The sequence below is a fragment of the Diadema setosum genome, chromosome 14 (assembly GCF_964275005.1).
Source record: "Diadema setosum chromosome 14, eeDiaSeto1, whole genome shotgun sequence".
NCBI classification, from domain to species: Eukaryota; Metazoa; Echinodermata; class Echinoidea; order Diadematoida; family Diadematidae; genus Diadema; species Diadema setosum.
In genome coordinates, this window is record NC_092698.1 from 10,167,201 (window position 1) to 10,185,043 (window position 17,843).

The 17,843-nt window shown below is 39.1% G+C and overlaps 1 protein-coding gene across 1 annotated transcript; it reads right to left on the minus strand.

The window, feature by feature from the left end:
• Positions 1–813: 813 nt before the first annotated feature.
• On the minus strand, positions 814–16,646 carry LOC140237926 (uncharacterized). The gene is made up of 8 exons (XM_072317855.1): positions 16,413–16,646; positions 11,069–11,123; positions 10,579–10,742; positions 9,831–9,992; positions 8,514–8,675; positions 7,546–7,762; positions 3,352–3,677; positions 814–2,544 (listed from the first exon to the last, which is right to left on the minus strand). Exons 1-8 carry the CDS (start codon positions 16,524–16,526, stop codon positions 814–816), a joined length of 2,931 nt encoding a protein of 976 aa, XP_072173956.1. The 5' UTR covers positions 16,527–16,646.
• Between the last annotated feature and the right edge of the window lie 1,197 nt (positions 16,647–17,843).

A 17,843-nucleotide genomic window follows, 5' to 3' on the forward strand; every position in this document is an offset into this window, starting at 1 on the left:
GCAACGCTACAGTGACGCGATTACATATACATGGGACCGACCTGTACGCTTTGCGTTCGTGTCATTTTTGACATCACCTTCTGTTTTTTTTTTTTTCCGACACAACCATGGCTGGGAATATTACGGTATGAAATGTAAAATGCAAGCAGATAAATAAATTTCGGTGTACTTTGTTCGAATGGCGCTTTGGTTCCGCAATCACACTTCGTGAATTTTAGGATGATTTTCACGGCATATTTTTGGTAATTTTGCTCGCCAGGTTTTCGCTAAAATTTCACATTTTATCATTGTCAAATCCTTTAATATGTTATATGTGCATATTCGGACATGTTTTCAAATTCAAACTAACTCAATTTTAATCCGAAAATAGGTTTCCTTAAATTGTTATTGGCTTGAGAAGTTGTTTACTTTTTCTCAACTACGCGAGTACATGTTGTTTACTTTACGCAAATGAGGCTCGGCTGCCGATGGATTTCTGCGAGATAATTGGGGTGCTCCACCGCGCCTGCCAAAGTGTTGATTGACGAACCATTCTGGTCACTTGATCTACACAGGTTCATTCTTTGTTTGAATACGAGTTCCTTGAATTGCTATGTGGGGCAAATTGATGCATTATATCGCTTTGAATCCAGTGAAGTGCCTAACCAACTGAGAAAAATGAAAGGGTCATTTGTACCCAATTGCACATGAGCTACTCCGAACTAGCTTATTGCCATGTAACCACACTTTCAGGAATGTTTACATGATTCTACTCGATGTTTCTGAAAATAATAATGATGATAATAATAATAATAATCATCATCATCATCATCATCATCTCTCACCCGTGAAGGTCTGGAAGCAGCCGTCTTCATCGTTGCCGTTGCCGCAGTCCACATGTCCGTCGCATCTTCTGCCCGGGGCGCAGTAATTGTTGCCACAGTCGACCTCATAAGGCCCACATTCCAGAATAGGTGGAGGGCATCCATTCTCGTCGAGTCCGTTGGAGCAGTCTGTCCGTCCGTCGCATCGAGCCCCGACAACACAGTAGCCGTTGCCGCAGTTCACTTCGTCTGGGAGACAGCCCGTAAACGGTGGTGGACAGTCCCTCTCGTCGGCACCATTGTTGCAATCGGTGCGTCCGTCGCATCTAGCCCCGATAACACAGTAACCGTTGCCGCAGTCCACTTCGTGTGGTAGACAACCCGTAAACGGTGGTGGACAGTCCCTCTCGTCGGCACCATTGTTGCAATCTGTCCGTCCGTCGCATCTAGCCCCGACAACACAATAGCCGTTGCCGCAGTCCACTTCGTGTGGAAGACAGCCCGTAAACGGTGGTGGACAGTCCCTCTCGTCGGCACCATTGTTGCAATCCGTGCGTCCGTCGCATCTCGCCCCAGTAACACAGTAGCCGTTGCCGCAGTCCACTTCGTCTGGGAGACAGCCCGTAAACGGTGGTGGACAGTCCCTCTCGTCGGCACCATTGTTGCAATCTGTCCGTCCGTCGCATCTAGCCCCGACAACACAATAGCCGTTGCCGCAGTCCACTTCGTGTGGAAGACAGCCCGTTAATGGCGGTGGACAGCCCCTCTCGTCCGCACCGTTGTTGCAATCCGTGCGTCCGTCGCATCTAGCCCCAGTAACACAGTAGCCGTTGCCGCAGTCCACTTCGTGTGGTAGACAACCCGTAAATGGTGGTGGACAGTCCCTCTCGTCCGCACCGTTGTTGCAATCCGTGCGCCCGTCGCATCTAGCCCCAGTAACACAGTAGCCGTTACCGCAGTCCACTTCGTGTGATAGACAGCCCGTTAATGGCGGTGGACAGCCCCTCTCGTCCGCACCGTTGTTGCAATCCGTGCGTCCGTCGCATCTAGCCCCAGTAACACAGTAGCCGTTGCCGCAGTCCACTTCGTGTGGTAGACAACCCGTAAATGGTGGTGGACAGTCCCTCTCGTCCGCACCGTTGTTGCAATCCGTGCGTCCGTCGCATCTAGCCCCGACAACACAATAGCCGTTGCCGCAGTCCACTTCGCGTGGTAGACAGCCCGTTAATGGTGGTGGACAGTTCTTCTCGTCCACACCGTTGTCGCAGTCTTCTACCCCATCGCACCTGGAGCCTACAGCGCAATAATTGTCGCCACAATCCACCTCATACGTCGAACAGATCCTCGTTGTTGGCGGGCAGCCTAACTCGTCTTCGCCATCGTTGCAGTCGACTCGTCCGTCGCAGCGACCTCCAACGACACAATAGTTGATGCCACAGAGCACTTGTCCGAGAGGGCAAGTAGGCGAGGGTTGGATGTTCTGCACGGGCTGCGAGCATTCGCGTTCGTCCGCTCCGTTTGGACAATCACTATAGCCATCACACCGGGCCGACAGGGGGAGGCAGGTCACCCCACCATCACCGCAGTCGAACAGGTTTCCGGGACAGGCAGTGAGGGCGCAATTTTGCTCGTCGATACCGTCGTTGCAGTCCGGATAGCCGTCGCACTGACGGCCGATGTCGATGCAGCGACCGTAGCCACAATAAAACTCGGCTGCTGAACACGGGTCTGTGTCTACGATCTGAAAAGAAGTGACATCATTCACAAATTTGTTTTACGTTTCATTTGAACAAAGTACCAATAAGCTAAAAGATGTGTTTTTGTGTTCATATTACTATAAAAAAAAAAAAATAGGCAGCTCAGAAAGGAAGCTGGCGATTGATGTGTAACATGTATGGAAAGATCAGTTACTTTTCTTATTCATCACTAACTTATTTATCTTAAAGAGACATTCCAGATAATTTGTGTAATTTCACATCATTGTCATACATGAATTAATAGTGCCATGTATAGATTTGTGGAATTTATTGTGGTCCGTGAGTAGATAAACTAATAGTTTGAAAAAACAGAAAGTATGATACACTGAAGAAGGATGATATAGACGTACATATACTCCAGTAATGTAGCAATAGTATCATTCATTACAGCACCCTTTGCTGCGGTGTAGAATTTATGCATGCGTTCTTTTTTCTTTCTCTTTTTTTTTTCTGCTTCCTTGAGGGCCCAGTCATGTATTCTTACGTGAACCTGCTTCGTCATCACCCTTGTTCATTGTGATTTGTTGTAAATGTTGCAGAGGAAAAATAATATATTCCTCATCCCAGTCGCTACAACTTATTCTGAAACTCAGTCTGTACCCAGTACAACCAATTTATAGATTTTCAATTGCAATGTTTAATTCATCAGAAGGTCTCAATCAATGCACTATTATCATTTCTTCTTTTTTTTTCAGTTCCCTTCGATACGTTTTGTGAACCTCGTCTTTAGAACGATGCATATGGTGTGCCACGTGGTTTAGTGAGGGGGAAGAAGAATATGCCGAACTCACAGGTTGCGAGCATCCTGCTTCATCCTCACCGAAGCCGCAGTCTGGATCCCCATCACACCGCCAGCTTTGAGGCAAGCACCTACCATTGTAACACGTGAACCAGTGGGAGGGGCACTCTGTTTGACCACACCCATCCTCGTCCTCCCCGAAGACCGACTTGCAATCGAACGGGAAACCGTCGCAAGCCCGATAGAGCGGTATGCAATGGCCGTTAAGACACTTGAACTCTTCCTCCGTGCACTCGCGAAGGCAGCCATCCTCGTCGTCTCCCCGTAGAGGGCAGTCTTTCTTCCCGTCACATCGTTCGTTGATATCGATGCACAGTCCTGGCGGGCAACAACGGGAGTATTATGAATACTTACCCGCAAGCAGGATGGTGGCAGTCTTAGTAGACTTGCTAAGGGGGTAAACGCTGCATTTTTTAGTACAAATGTCCTACTTGGCACAGATGTTCCCTAGGGCAAATGGAAAATTTTCATCTAAAGAGACAATCTGTATCTATGCAAATAAGCCTTAATTTGCATAATTTATGCAGAAATACATATAAAAATCATTTAAAAATATATGTGCATCCAGGAGAAGTACCTAATTTGGTAGAATTATTTTATAGAGTAAGTGGAAACATTCCTGCAAAAATCTGTTTCATACCTATGTAAATAAACATAAAATTTGCATAATCATGCAAGTTATTGTGCAAAAATCTGCATTTTTGAAAGAATTTCTAATCTATTAAGCACTGGATCTTGTAGTACAAAGTTTGAACCTGGGATGGATGTTCCTTGGGTCAAAACCAAATGATTCATCTAAAGAAACAAACTGCCTCTATGCAAACAACTTGTTATTTGCATAATAAATTATGTATATCAAAATCTACACATAGATAATCAGAACAAACAAAAAGCAATTATGTGAAAATGTCTTAAATCGCTTTGAACTTAAAGGGATGGTACAGTATTGGTGGAGATGAGAATTGTGCTTTTAACTTTTTGCGAGATACCAAGAAAACACTTATGATATAGTACAGAGCATACCATTTTAAGAGGACTTCAAAGTTTATTTGATGAAAATCGGGTTTGGGATGACTGGAACATCCAAAAACAAAGTAAAACAAAGCGATCGTAATAAAGTGTGGGTGCCACACTTTATTAGAATCACTCTTTTGGGATATCTCAGCCATTTCAAATCCAATTTTCATCAATATAAACATTGAATTCCTCATAGAATTATATGCTCTTTCATATTTCAGAAGAGATTTCTCATTATCTCACCAAAAAATGTTAGAAACCTGAAATTAGGTCTCAACCAAAACTATACCATCCCTTTAATATCCAAAAAGATTATAGAATAAGACAATATTCTCACAACAACACTTTTCAGTTGCTTAAGTTGTTTCCATATTATTTAATTAACTGTGATAGGGATTTTATGCATGAATTATGTTAATAAGTATACAAGACGTGAAATTTCGAAACATACTGATCTTTGAAATGATATTTACTGTCAATTTTCCCTCATTGCATAAATGATTTGCAGGATGGGAAAAAAAGCAATCGATAGTGACACTCTTTAAATAGGATTATGCAAATATAAAAGTAGGGCCTACCTAGGAACAGATGCAATCGGAACAATATTGCTTACAAAAGGATTGTTTTTCCCTTGCAAACAGTACACAACTAAGGTCATGGTTAGAAATCATTACAAAAAACACTACTATAGCGAAAATTCTGATTTTCATTGTGTTTTGTAGGCACTCAAGCGAAGCGAATAAGGGGCTTTTTATATCAAACTGATTATAAGCTTGTGTAAATTATGTGGATTATGTGGATTAAGGGTATCTGCGCACAATAAGAACTTACAAGCTTGAGTTAGGAACAAAGTCTGTTTCTGAAAAAAAAAAATGTTCCCTCAGCATACTATGAGCTGCTATGGCATGGAAACTATGCTAGGAAATTTATACACAATAACATTTTGATAAGGCAATAATTTATACAAAAATTGTCATGTGAACATTAGTCTTAGTCTCTGACTTTAAATCAGACAATTTCAACAATAAATCAAAGCAGAAATAATATGTTCATAGCCATAAAAGAGTATATTAGATGGCGTTTACAATTACTAGGATGTGATTTGTCAACAGATTGTCACATGCTACTGTTTACGAGGATGGTAAATATCATATTCTCTCTGGTTGTGATTGTTTTCCCTTTGGATAATGTAACTCCCTGGCGGTCCAAAGAATGTTGTATTCATACCAGCTAATGCCTGTATAGATGATTATGACCTACATGATCTTGAAGCTTTTTCCAAAAAACATGATTATGTTAACTGGTTTTGTGTAAAGATGTCAGAGGTTAAAATAAAAAGGATGCACAGGTAAAAATGTAAAAGGTAAGAATGTCAGAGGTTATACATGTGTACATCAAAATTAACTTTCATGCGACCCATACATTAAATGCAATGACGGTGATGACTATACCATGTCACTGAATTCCATGTCCTTTCCTGCTTATCAAGAGGAAACAAAAACACTTGAGAGGGGAGGGCTTAACATTTTTTTCGATAATCAAGAAGGGTATCACTGTCAGGAAAGAACATGCACAAATATGTACTAAGTTTCATGATACCTTGATTCACATTCAAGATATGGAAGAAAAAGTGAAATATAGCACTTTCATCAGAGCTTTGACCTTTTGTCAGGAAATTTCCCAGAGAATCTCCATTAGGTAATACATGTATATATTAAGTTTCAAGAAAAATCCTACAAGAATTGCAAAAATATGAGGGAAATAGTGAAATTTTGAGAGCTCAATTGACCTTAATCTTTGACCCTTGACCTTTGACAAATTACCCCTAAATTCCCAAGAAAATCCCTGCCAGTACCTCGTTCCATGAAGACATCTTGAACCATTTGCGAGATACAGAGACAAAAGTGAAATTTTAACATTTTCACCTGACCTTTGACCTTTGACTTCTTGACCTGAAACTCTCTGAAGAATCTTATTTTGATATGTATATATATATATATATATATATAGTATGCAGTCACTAAGTTTCAAGAAAATACCTTTAGGCATTGCATAGATATGGGGGACATAATGAAATTTTAGCATTGACCTTGAACTTTTTGACCTTTGACCTCTTTGCCGATTTTACTTAAAAACTGCTTAATTAATTGCCCAATCATACGTCATCCTTGGACCAAGTTTGGTGAAATTTGCTTAATCCAGTCTTGAGTTATCGCGTAAACTGAAACAAGTCGACCTTGACCATTGACTTCTGGTACATTCGGGTATTAATATGCACAATATGCTAATTAGGTGGTATTTGCATAGAGAAATAGTGTTTTGATATTACAAACGAGAAATAATGTTTTGGTATTTCAAACCATTTCCTTTTGACTAAAGGATATGCATAATACTTTGGTAGTTTTCATCATAAAATGCAGTCCTATACTGTAAGAAAAACTTTTAAAAATAATGTTTTTACTTTACTTTCTTTACTAATTATGTAAATTAGCTGGTAATGATGGTTTAATAATTCAAACTCTTTTGTCATTTTCTAAAGGGTTATATCTATCTAGGAAGAGCTTTAAGGGGGCTTTCATTGTTTACAAATCCATTTGAATAACTCGCATAATTATGCAAATTCTATGTTTATTTACATAGGTATGAAATCAATTTTTGCAGGAATTGTTCCCATATACTCTATAGAATACTTCTACCACATTGGGTATTTCTGCTGGATGCATATATATTTTTAAACAATTTTTATATGTATTTTTACATACATTATGCAAATTAAGGCTTATTTGCATAGATACAGATTGTCTCTTTAGATGGAAAAATTCCAATTGTACCGAGGAACATATGTGCCAAATAGGACATTTGTACTATAAAATGCAGCGATCACCCCTTTTTTCGCCCTTAGCAAGCCTACTATCTATGGAGACCACACCAGAGTTTGACACTTAGAATAACAGCAATAAGTCCTGATATCAAATTTAAAACAGAAATTGATATATCACAAATATCTCAGAACGTCAAAACGGCATAGCATTGTTATAAAATCAACATAGAAAGACACCATCACTGCGCGATTCTTAAAAGACCATATACACAAAATTGGATTTCCTATTTAAATTTTGTTTCAAGTTACAATCGTGATTCCACTGATACCCTTAACTGTGCACCATACCGCTTTCGCACTGAAATTCGTTGGATAAGCAGGTTGTCAAGCCACATGCATCCTCGTCCGCTCCGCCGGGACAGTCGACGACCCCGTTGCAGCGTTTCCGACGATGCAAGCAGACGTAGGTTGCCTCGCAGTAGAATTCACGGAGATGGCATCCGTGTTCGTCGAGGCAGTTCTCTTCGTCCTCGTTCTCGTCGTCCTCGTCTTCCGAGTTGCAATCCTGGGGGACGAGAATAAGTTCGAGAGTTTTTACTTTTAGCTCTTCTGACAACGTTTCGAGTTGCGCGAGATTGTTTTCTTTCGGCACACTGAAATTATACACTATGTATGGCGAACAAATCCGTATGATGTCATTATAAACTTAGAGAAGTAATCGTGCCTGGAAAGTTATGTGTATTCACCAAATTATTCCGTATGGGTTTCAAGTTTCAAGTTCATCAACTCAACCATTTTGTGGGGTATGTGAGTTCAACAACAAAGTCATAATACAAGCTTTGAAAACAAACTATTATAAATGGCAGTGGCAAGATCAACTTCACAAAACCTAACAAAGATAAATTTATTAATGGAAAATGAGAAAAGAAAATGGAATTTCATCAGAATGATAAATTTCATTAAGTTTGGTAACAGTAAAGCTCAAGAGTACGTAAATATACTAAGGAATATACATACTTACTACTAAGGTAAAAATGCAAACATACAGGTATGTTAGAGGCACCGCATGCATATCATCTGATCACTAAGATATCAACTCATAGATACAAGGGTTGATATAGTAGAAACTCCTTGAGGTCTGACACAGTGCCATGTGTAAGCCTTGAGTTAGACATTATAATTACAAATCATTCATGTTTTAACAACAAGAAAAAGAGAATATCGTATTTTCCTTTTTGCTCTAACTGCTCTCTGAATACTTCAATTTCTGAATACTTTAGTGTGCGAAAGAAGTAGACGTGGTTTGGTAACCGTACATTGTTGCCGTCGCAGATCTGTTCCAGAAGAATGCACGAGCCGTCGTCACATCGGAATTGCCCCGACGTACACGGGTAAGTGTGAGCCACGCAGTCAACCTCGTCATCGCAGTAACGACAGTCGCAATGCTTGTCGCAGATCAGATCGCGGTCGATGCACACCTGAAGAGTAGATTGAACATCTTAAGCAGCATAAACACATCAAGGCTCTTAATTCGGTGAAAACACACTTACCCAAGACGCGAACAGTAGGTGTGAAAGCATGTTGTAGGCCAATCGTTGCAAACAAGCCAGTTCGGGGTTCCATTTTTGGCATGGGTAGAGAAAGGCCGTTTGTTCTAACACGGCATGTGGGGTTTTAAATATACTGACATAAGTATCTGCGATGTAATGTTTATCCTTTATAAATGGCACCTGCTAGCACATCCACCTGACAGCGAGATTGGTATTTGGCAATGCATGTATCAATAGAAAAAGATTCATTTAATGCAAAATGATAAAATGAATGCTATTCCAAAGTGCCAATTAACGGACCTTTGGTTACCTGATCTGCGAAATTTCAGTGTTTGTTTGAACATGAGTGAAGAATTCGTACGATTTTACTTCGGGCAAGCTTATGCATTATGCCACCTTGAAAACGAGTGAAGTAAAGATGCAAGATCATTTTGTAAGCACATGCACATGAGCTAACTCTGAACTGGCCTGTTACCCCCCCCCCCCCGCCCCTTCTCTGCACTCGTGTTTCTGTCTTCACTCGTATAACGTATATAGTGACATTTTGTATCACTTCACACATTTCTTGACATTTCTCTATAATGTTTTGCATACATGTGTACCTGTTACTTCTATTATATGCAAATATTATGGATGGCCTATTAAAGGACTGGTCTAGTATTGGTTGAGGTGAGAATTCAGCTTTTAACTTTTTGCAAGATATTAAGAAACCACTTTATGAAATGTTAAGAAGTCTCCAAATCTAAAAGGAATTCAAAGTTTATTTGATGAAAATCGGTTTTGAAATGGCTGAGATATCAACAACAACAAAGTAAAACAAAGCGATTCTAATAAAAAGGTGGGTCCCACCTTTTATTAGGATTATTAGTTATTTCATAACCAATTTTCATCAAATAAACGTTTAATTCCTTCTATAATTATAGGATCTTTCATGTTTCATAGGAGGTTTCTCATTATCTCTAAAAATCATCTTCAAAAAAAAGTTGGAAACCTCAAGGACCACCTCAACCGAAACTGTACCATCTCTTTAACATGGAAGTGCTAGATCGCAGATAGTGTATGTGAATAATTTCCGTCCTTTACCGAGTTGTTACAGTGAAATCTTCGGACGTCGCCGGGGCAGCGATCTCCACACAGCTCCTCGTCCTCGTCCTCCCCGCCGAACTCGCAGTCGATCCGTTTACCATCGCACGTCAACTCCCACGGGATACATCGTCCGTTGTTACACTCGAACGTGCTACATGGCTTGAAGGCAAAACGTATAGGACAGGAAGCCATGTTGATGAGATAGCTGACAAGAAACCATTTTAGGCGAGGCCCTACCCGAAATGGAAGTCCTCCAAATTGAGAAAAGTGTACTTAGAACATTAAAACATCATTGCCCAGATAACTTTCTGCAAAATTTGTTACGATTTTTGTCATGAATTGTGATGGATGTCTTTCTAAGAGAAAGACATCTGTATTTTTGTCTTTGCAATTTTGCTACCACGTCGTTCTTGTCTTTGACTGTGTTCTCTGCATTCCACTAGCACTTGCTTTACCTCTCAGTTTGTCTTTTGTTGTCTGTCTGTCTGTCTGTCTATGTGTTTGTCAAACTTGTAAATACGTGTATTTCTAATTAATTTCTTCTCGAAAATGACGAGCTTTTATGGGGCGCACTGCAAAGGAGATTGACCCAGTGCATTAGAACAAGCCGTTTACGAGCGACTTGACAGACACAAGAAAGCAGAAATTAAGCTGTTTAAGATCTCAGTATAGTCTACTTTGTGTACAACATTCATAATATTTTGATAAACAAACGCTTCCGAGTTGTCGCCGGTTGTGATCTCACCCTTGCGATGTTGGTATTGGGCGAACAGTACGACGTCTTTTCGTCATCAGCTGTTGTCATGGAGTCCGTGCAGTCTGGTTCGCCATCGCACACTCGTCTCAACTCCACACAACCACCGTTGCTGCACCGGAAACCACGAGACCCGTCGAATCGGTGGCAGAAAGCTACAGATGGAATACAGTCAGTCATTCAATTGGCATGATCCCTTTTCAAACACACTTTCCTAAATAGATCGCAATTTTAAAATGCGGATACTAGCCACAGAATGATTTCACCTGCATTTGCTACACGAAAACCACAGCAAACGTGAAACGTGAAACAGCGTCAAAATGAAATTATGCCCTAAATGGTCAAGAAGTTGAGTGTGTAGAGAATTATCACCATATACTCTTTTCAGCACTGAAAATCCTGAAAACTCTTTGGGAATCAATTATAGGTCAACGTGTTTAGAGCAAGAGCGCCATCTGTACGCGTACGTCGGTAAACTTACGGAGCTTGCCAAGTACTTGTGGCTGAACTTGTCGCTTGACGCTCTCATTAGGATCCTGAGATGGTGGGGTGGGGGGGGGGGGGGAGAAATGAGGAAAGAATCGAGATGTGTAACTTTTAACATGAGAATTTATATCTATTTCATTTCGAACAGAATAACTAGGAATACAATGAAATGTTCACATGATTATACAGATAATGTCAAGAAATCGGTAAAATGTGATGAACATAATAACATGTAATAAAGACACAGGTAAATTATTAACAGATACAAATAAATTTCATGTCATTATGGTAAAGTCAGAAACAAAATTGCTGGAAATGGAGGGACTACTAAAAAGCAGAACTTGTAGTATGCAGTCCCTCATAAAAATGGGGAAGTCAAATTGAAATTTGACAAGGACATTTGCCTAAGAGTAGTAAACACATACATGCACACACAAGGACGCACATTAACAATTACGAGGCAGCTCTCTTGTGAGGAAAAAAAAAGATAAGTAGATATAAAGATTAGTGAGGAAGGTAGTGAGTCCGAGGTGGACAAAAAAGGGGGAAGGTGAAGGAAAAGAAGGAAAAGGAGAAGAAATTTTTCAATTTGAATCTATTCTCTCGTTCTTACGAGGTTAATTTTTTATCTGTAACCTTTGAAGAGGTTCCAAATATTCCACATAATTATACATTGTACATTCCATAAAGTTTGCTAGAGACTCGCCTAATGCAGCAACAACGGATTACTGCTACATGAATTCCTGCCTTTAAGAAACGTAATTGTAGGGTGCAGGCGCCTAAAATAGTTCGATGATAGTCTTATAGGAATAGAATCATCCATGAATTTGATACATTTCAGAAACGGTCTAATATGGAACACAACATTTCCACTGAACGCAGGCTGTCACAAGCATCCTGCAGTGAGATTGATTAGCCTATTCATCCGTAACTATTTATTATGCTAAATATTCTTCCTCTTTTTAGATAAGGTCCCTGCACTCAAAATGCATGGTAACCTCTATTTACGTCTTTTGGTCAATTCATAACCAAATCACTTAATACCTCATGAAAAATATGCATCATATATGTATATATATATATATATATATATATATATATATATATATAAAGACTTTTTTCAGTATTTTTCGCACCCTGTTAAGCCCCACCTCTAAAAAAATAAATAAATAAAAATTAAAAAAAAGAGGGAAAAATTCTTCAGATGATCTTTATTCATATCCCTGTCCTGACATCATCTGCCTGCAACATTTGAAATGAACAATAGACACGGTTACGTTCAAACATTTGTCAGAAACATTTGCATGAAAAAGAACATGTGATACAGAGAAGCGCAGATAGTAATGACAATCAATGTTAGACACGTAACTGAGTGTATTGTTCAGCTCAAGTGTTACAGTATACATGATGGTGTCACAACAGGAATATGAATGATGATGATCTGGATAATTTTTAAAAGGTAATAGACATTTTCATGAAATATTTAGCAAATTGGTTATGTACAGACCAAAAGGCATCTATAAAGGTCATTGGACTTCAGGGACCTTTTGAGGATGGGTCTGTAATACCTCGGCGTATGATCAAGACCGAAAAAAAAAAAAAAAAACCTCCTGTGCATGTCATTGACACCACTGTTGTATGTATGTACATTCATTAGCACAGTGTGCCTTCGTGGTCAGTAGAATGGGGATTCTTATCGACAGGATTATCAGTGTATTCAAATCTATGGTGTTTGTCTCTACGGATACAGTAGCGAACAATGCATTTCATCTGCTCCTCTTGAATACACGTCAATTCTGGAATATACTTTGCATAAATCAGTTGTTGTTTTTATTCTACCCCCCCCCCCCCCCCCACCACTCCCCGATGTAGGCCGGGGCAAGATATCTGGGTATTAAATCCGCATTATTACAGGTATGCATAAATTTTGACTATAAATATTGTGACCCAATCTATTCGGTGCATCTTGCCGGCAAATGTATGTAAATCCCAAACGATATGAATCAGACCTTTGTTTCAAGAGAGTTAGTTCACAGTCAAATGAATTGGATTGTATGTATAGTCCTTGCAGCCATGGTGACAGTGGCTTACCAAGCGCGAAGACACGAAAATGCAACGAAACACGATTAATCGATTATTTCTTTTCCTGTAATAGCAATGCAGCCAGTGATTGTAAATAACGTGTAAACTTATCTATTTTTAGTTTCGTATTCCAACTGAAACTGTTCTGAATGACTTCTTAGATGGCGAGGAGTGGGCTTGGAATATTGGAATTATGTAAAAATCCCATATTCAGATGCAATAGTTTACTAAACGAAACAAAATCAAAAAAGCACTTTGCTGAATACAGTTCACACAGGTAACTTACTCAAATAGTTTTATTTACACAGAAGCTTGCGTCGCACATGTGAAAAAAAAACCCAACAAAACAAACACAAAGGAATACGAATGCAAAATTAATGAGAGGACGTTAAAATTCTTCGCTGCACCTGTCAATCAATAATCGAATAACCATGGAAACTGCAGATTGTTTTTGTTATTGCTTTCATCTCATTTCATCATCGACTGTAGCTCTACAGCAAAGACAGACTCGATTAGATTTTGATTAGGTTTTAAAAAAAAAAACTTGAAATGTCAATTCAGACACGAATTAAGCAATTTGCAATCGTGATAAAAACAATGCGTATTTGTGGCCTATAGAGTTTAAGTGAGTGATGATAAATTGCCTTCCAAATTTATGTTACAGCGTCCCACCATAATATCACCCAAAAAAAAAGGTAATGTGTAATTTACCAAATGCAAAAATCAGGGGTTAGTACGCCTATTTATGCTTCTCATTTCAAACTATGTCGCTTCTACACTTTGTTCTGATACAAACGGGTTATTCCGGACTAGAGTTGTGTTAATTCCAGCCTTAAAGATGTCACCTTTGATGCAAAGCTTCAAAATGCCAAGAGTAATTTCGGATCAGGTAACAGTCTGACTGAAAAGGAAAGAGTAGATTTTAATGAGCACAATCGTGAAATTTTTATCAGAGTCGGTTAAGAAGTCGGGAAGTTATGAAATTGTGAAGTTTCGCAAAATTCTTGAAAAGTTAGCATAAATACCAGTATTATTTGTGTCATCCACCCACAGCTGGCTATAGAGTATGTACACAAAATCTTGAAATTGCCTTCATTTTCTTTTTCAAATGCAATTATGCCTCAGTCTAAATCCTTATACATCTGAATGATCACTTTTTATTCAGAAAGCAGTAAATAACATTGCCCTTTATTTTTTAGGTGGAATATTAAACTTTCGTCGTTTTTTGTGTGTACATGATTAAATTTAGTGGAAAATTGTGTGGTGATGACATCACCTCACTCATATCTAAATTCATATTAAATGTTTTGCAAAAAAAAATCACAATTTCATATCTTCCTTAATTTTCATCCATTTTGATCAAATGTTGACTGTTGTGTTGATAGAATTTTACTCTTTCTCTTTGATTAAATCTAACTAGTTCGGAATTGCCCTGTAATTAAAAAACAAATGAAGGAATTAGTAGGTATGAGTACATGTAGATGTAAATGTGTAGGTCGAAAACGAAACACCTTCTTTTCCTCTTTCCTCGACCGTAAATTTGGGGAACGAATTGAACGTTGTTTAATGAGGAAGTTGATATTTTCTTTTCAAAGCTTTCATAAAAATCAGCATTTCATTTTCTAATCACCTGGCAACATTCGTAGCCTGAGAAGATGGTTTTGTTGTGTGCTTACTGGCTGCCGTAATATCGGGCATATCTAGTGTCGTGGTCACACATGAACGCACTCCCGACAAACACGGTATGTCGATTAGGCTGCTTTCACATAGAAGTATACTATTCGGGTATTCGGGCTCGTTTTTCGAGGGCACGCGAATAGCTTGAATCGAACGATAGGATTTCCTCACACCGGTTCACATAAGAGGGCACTATTCGAAAGTACCGAATACCTGCGAAAAGTATAGCAAAGTGGGAATCGAGCTTGTTCGATTTTCTTGCAGCGTATACCGTCTCTCGTTTATGAAATAATGGCACTTTTGGTCTGGATTTGCCCGTTAGCAAATATAAGCATGTAGACCGACATTCTGATGCAGTTTAGAAATTGTTGATAAGATTTGCTGCGATGTAGGAGGAAGAAATCCTCACCACATGGGATGGTGAGTTGACGGTGCGGGTGATGGTGTATTCGGTGCTCGAATAGCGAATAGCGAATAGCGAATACCGAATACCGAATACTTCTATGTGAAAGCAGCCTTATTCTAGTCGCAAACGAGTGATGGCGCGTCTTCTTTGACTCCCCCTTTTTTATCTTGACTCTAAAACATCATTCACATCTTGCTGTTGAGTTATCAATGAATTAACAAGATTGATGCCAGAATTTGAAAAGGCGTTCTCCCGTTTTGAAACTGATGAATATTGATTACACGTAAATTTTACCGTGAAATAAAACCTTGGTTCTATGTTCTAGGCCAGCAATAATTCTTTTATAGAAAATCGATAATATAATCTGTTTATGATATCAGCGGGTGTGCTTTGAAGCAAGTCTCTATCTTCAAAGCAATTATCGAGTTTATCGTAAATGTTTTAAATCAAGCTCGGGCTCACTATTGAAAAGCAAAGGGTAAATTTAAATAATTGTAGGCCAACACGCGAAAATGCAAATAATTATCTGTTCCTTTGAAGATGTGGAGAAATCATCTCCACACCTGAGAATAAGGTAAAAATTTAATGAATAATCGACACGATTTGCTTGTTATTATCTTCCATCAGATTCTAAACTTAAACTATAGTAAGGTTCTGCAGTTATCAAAATCCCTCAATATGTCAATTAGATTTGAATTATGACCCTATCCATAAGCTTAAATTTTACACACGTATTGAGTTATAATTTATCTATCCTCATTGGGAAGCCGCTTACTTTATCAAATTATATTTCTTGAAGTAACTTTTATTGCATTAGGTGTGATTTGGGGTGGCGGCTCATAACAATTATCAAATAACAAAATTTAATCTGGATCTGAAAAATGGCCGTGCCGTTTACATTAAAACGTCCACACTCCAACTTGTCTGATCATTAACATGAGAGGCAAAGAACTGCAACATTTCTTAATACCCTCCGACCATACGTTATATCAAGCAATAGAGTAAATTTAGTCTATGACCGCAAAGTCACTCATATTAATCTAGTTATTACGCGAACTAGGTATCCGTGTGTTAACTCTATGGAGCCCTAACTGAATTAAAGCTAGAAGACAGCAAGTTTAAAAGTCAATTCAAACAATGACTTCGCGGCTCTTTCTATGGCTATGCTACTCACTTTGGCGTCATTCCCGAGCAATTCGTGATTGTTGAGGCTAGCTGCGTACGAAAGTTGTTTGGAGCAAACGCCGACTACTATTAGAAGGACCAATGCGACACGACCAACGCCCATGCTTGCTGAACGTTCAGTGGAGCCCCAGCTATACACTATGGAATGTTCTTAGCCTGAGTACAACTTCGTACAGTTGCCGCGGGTCCAGGAACCAAATGAGAAGAGCTCGACCCCAATTGTCAACGTCTGGCTCTGTAATGTATCACATGATGGCGTCACGAATAACTTGCATATTATCGTTTCGCATAGTTCAGTTGGCTCAAAATACTACGCATGTGATTATACATCCATGTCATGGACATCTGTTTGCATGCATATGAATGCGAGAACTCTTCTTTTTTCTTGTCATGTGAGTTGTGAGGCAAATGAAGATGAATATTTTATCATGTTCCTATTTAAAGCTTATTCCAGCTAAATCATTTTGCTGACATCATAAATGTGTCATAGTAATGAATTATCAATAATGTCTATAACCAACGAAAAGAGTTAACCAAGAATGTGATTTTTATATGTGCAATCTTTATGAAAACTTGAAAGAAAACGTGTTTGCACGAACATAATTAGTATTCTGAGGGAGGTGGTTTGCGTTATCACGAAATGTCGCAAAATTTTAAAGCCAGAGTGACATGGAGAGCTATGAGTGATCGAAGGTGAGATGAAAGAAATGATCCAACAATCCCGTCCTCTATTTCCAAACTAGCGCTAGGGCTAGGTTGGTGTGGTTCTATCAGCAGGGTCCATGTTTAAAGTGTTAAAGGTTGAGATTAAGGTAAATGCTAGAGGGTCATCTTTGATCTGTTGTTGAGTTTTTATATTGTTTTGTTTTGTTGAGTGTTATTCTTCTGTAGTTGTTTTCGTATTAGGCAAGTTGATGGGTGTGGATAGGTTATATTGATTGGACCAGATGGCATATGGCCTACAGCATTATCCATTTATCATCGACTTTAGCAGCTGAGTTTGCTGGAGATGACGTCAAGAAAAGGAAGCGAGAATTGATTAAGGCTGAAATTAGTGGGTGTAGACAAAAAAAAAGTACATCATGAAAATCTGTAATAGATACATCAAATACATTCATGAATGTATGATGTGGGAACCTGTTTACATGAGCCAAAGTCAACATAAAGACCGCAGGAGACCTAACACGGCAGGAACATCTGGGCACGCGAGAATTGGTGTGTATGCGCCTTTGGTTGTAATATCCATATGGTATCCCACTATCTGCTCACCGATACACTTCATACTTGATCAATCAACCTAATGCAGCATGTAGCCTAATACGCCATTGAAGCAGACCAGTGAGCATCATGCGAATAAAAGTAGGGGGTTTATATTCACATGAGAATAAGAAGAGAAAGCACAACAAGCTATAGCCGTAAG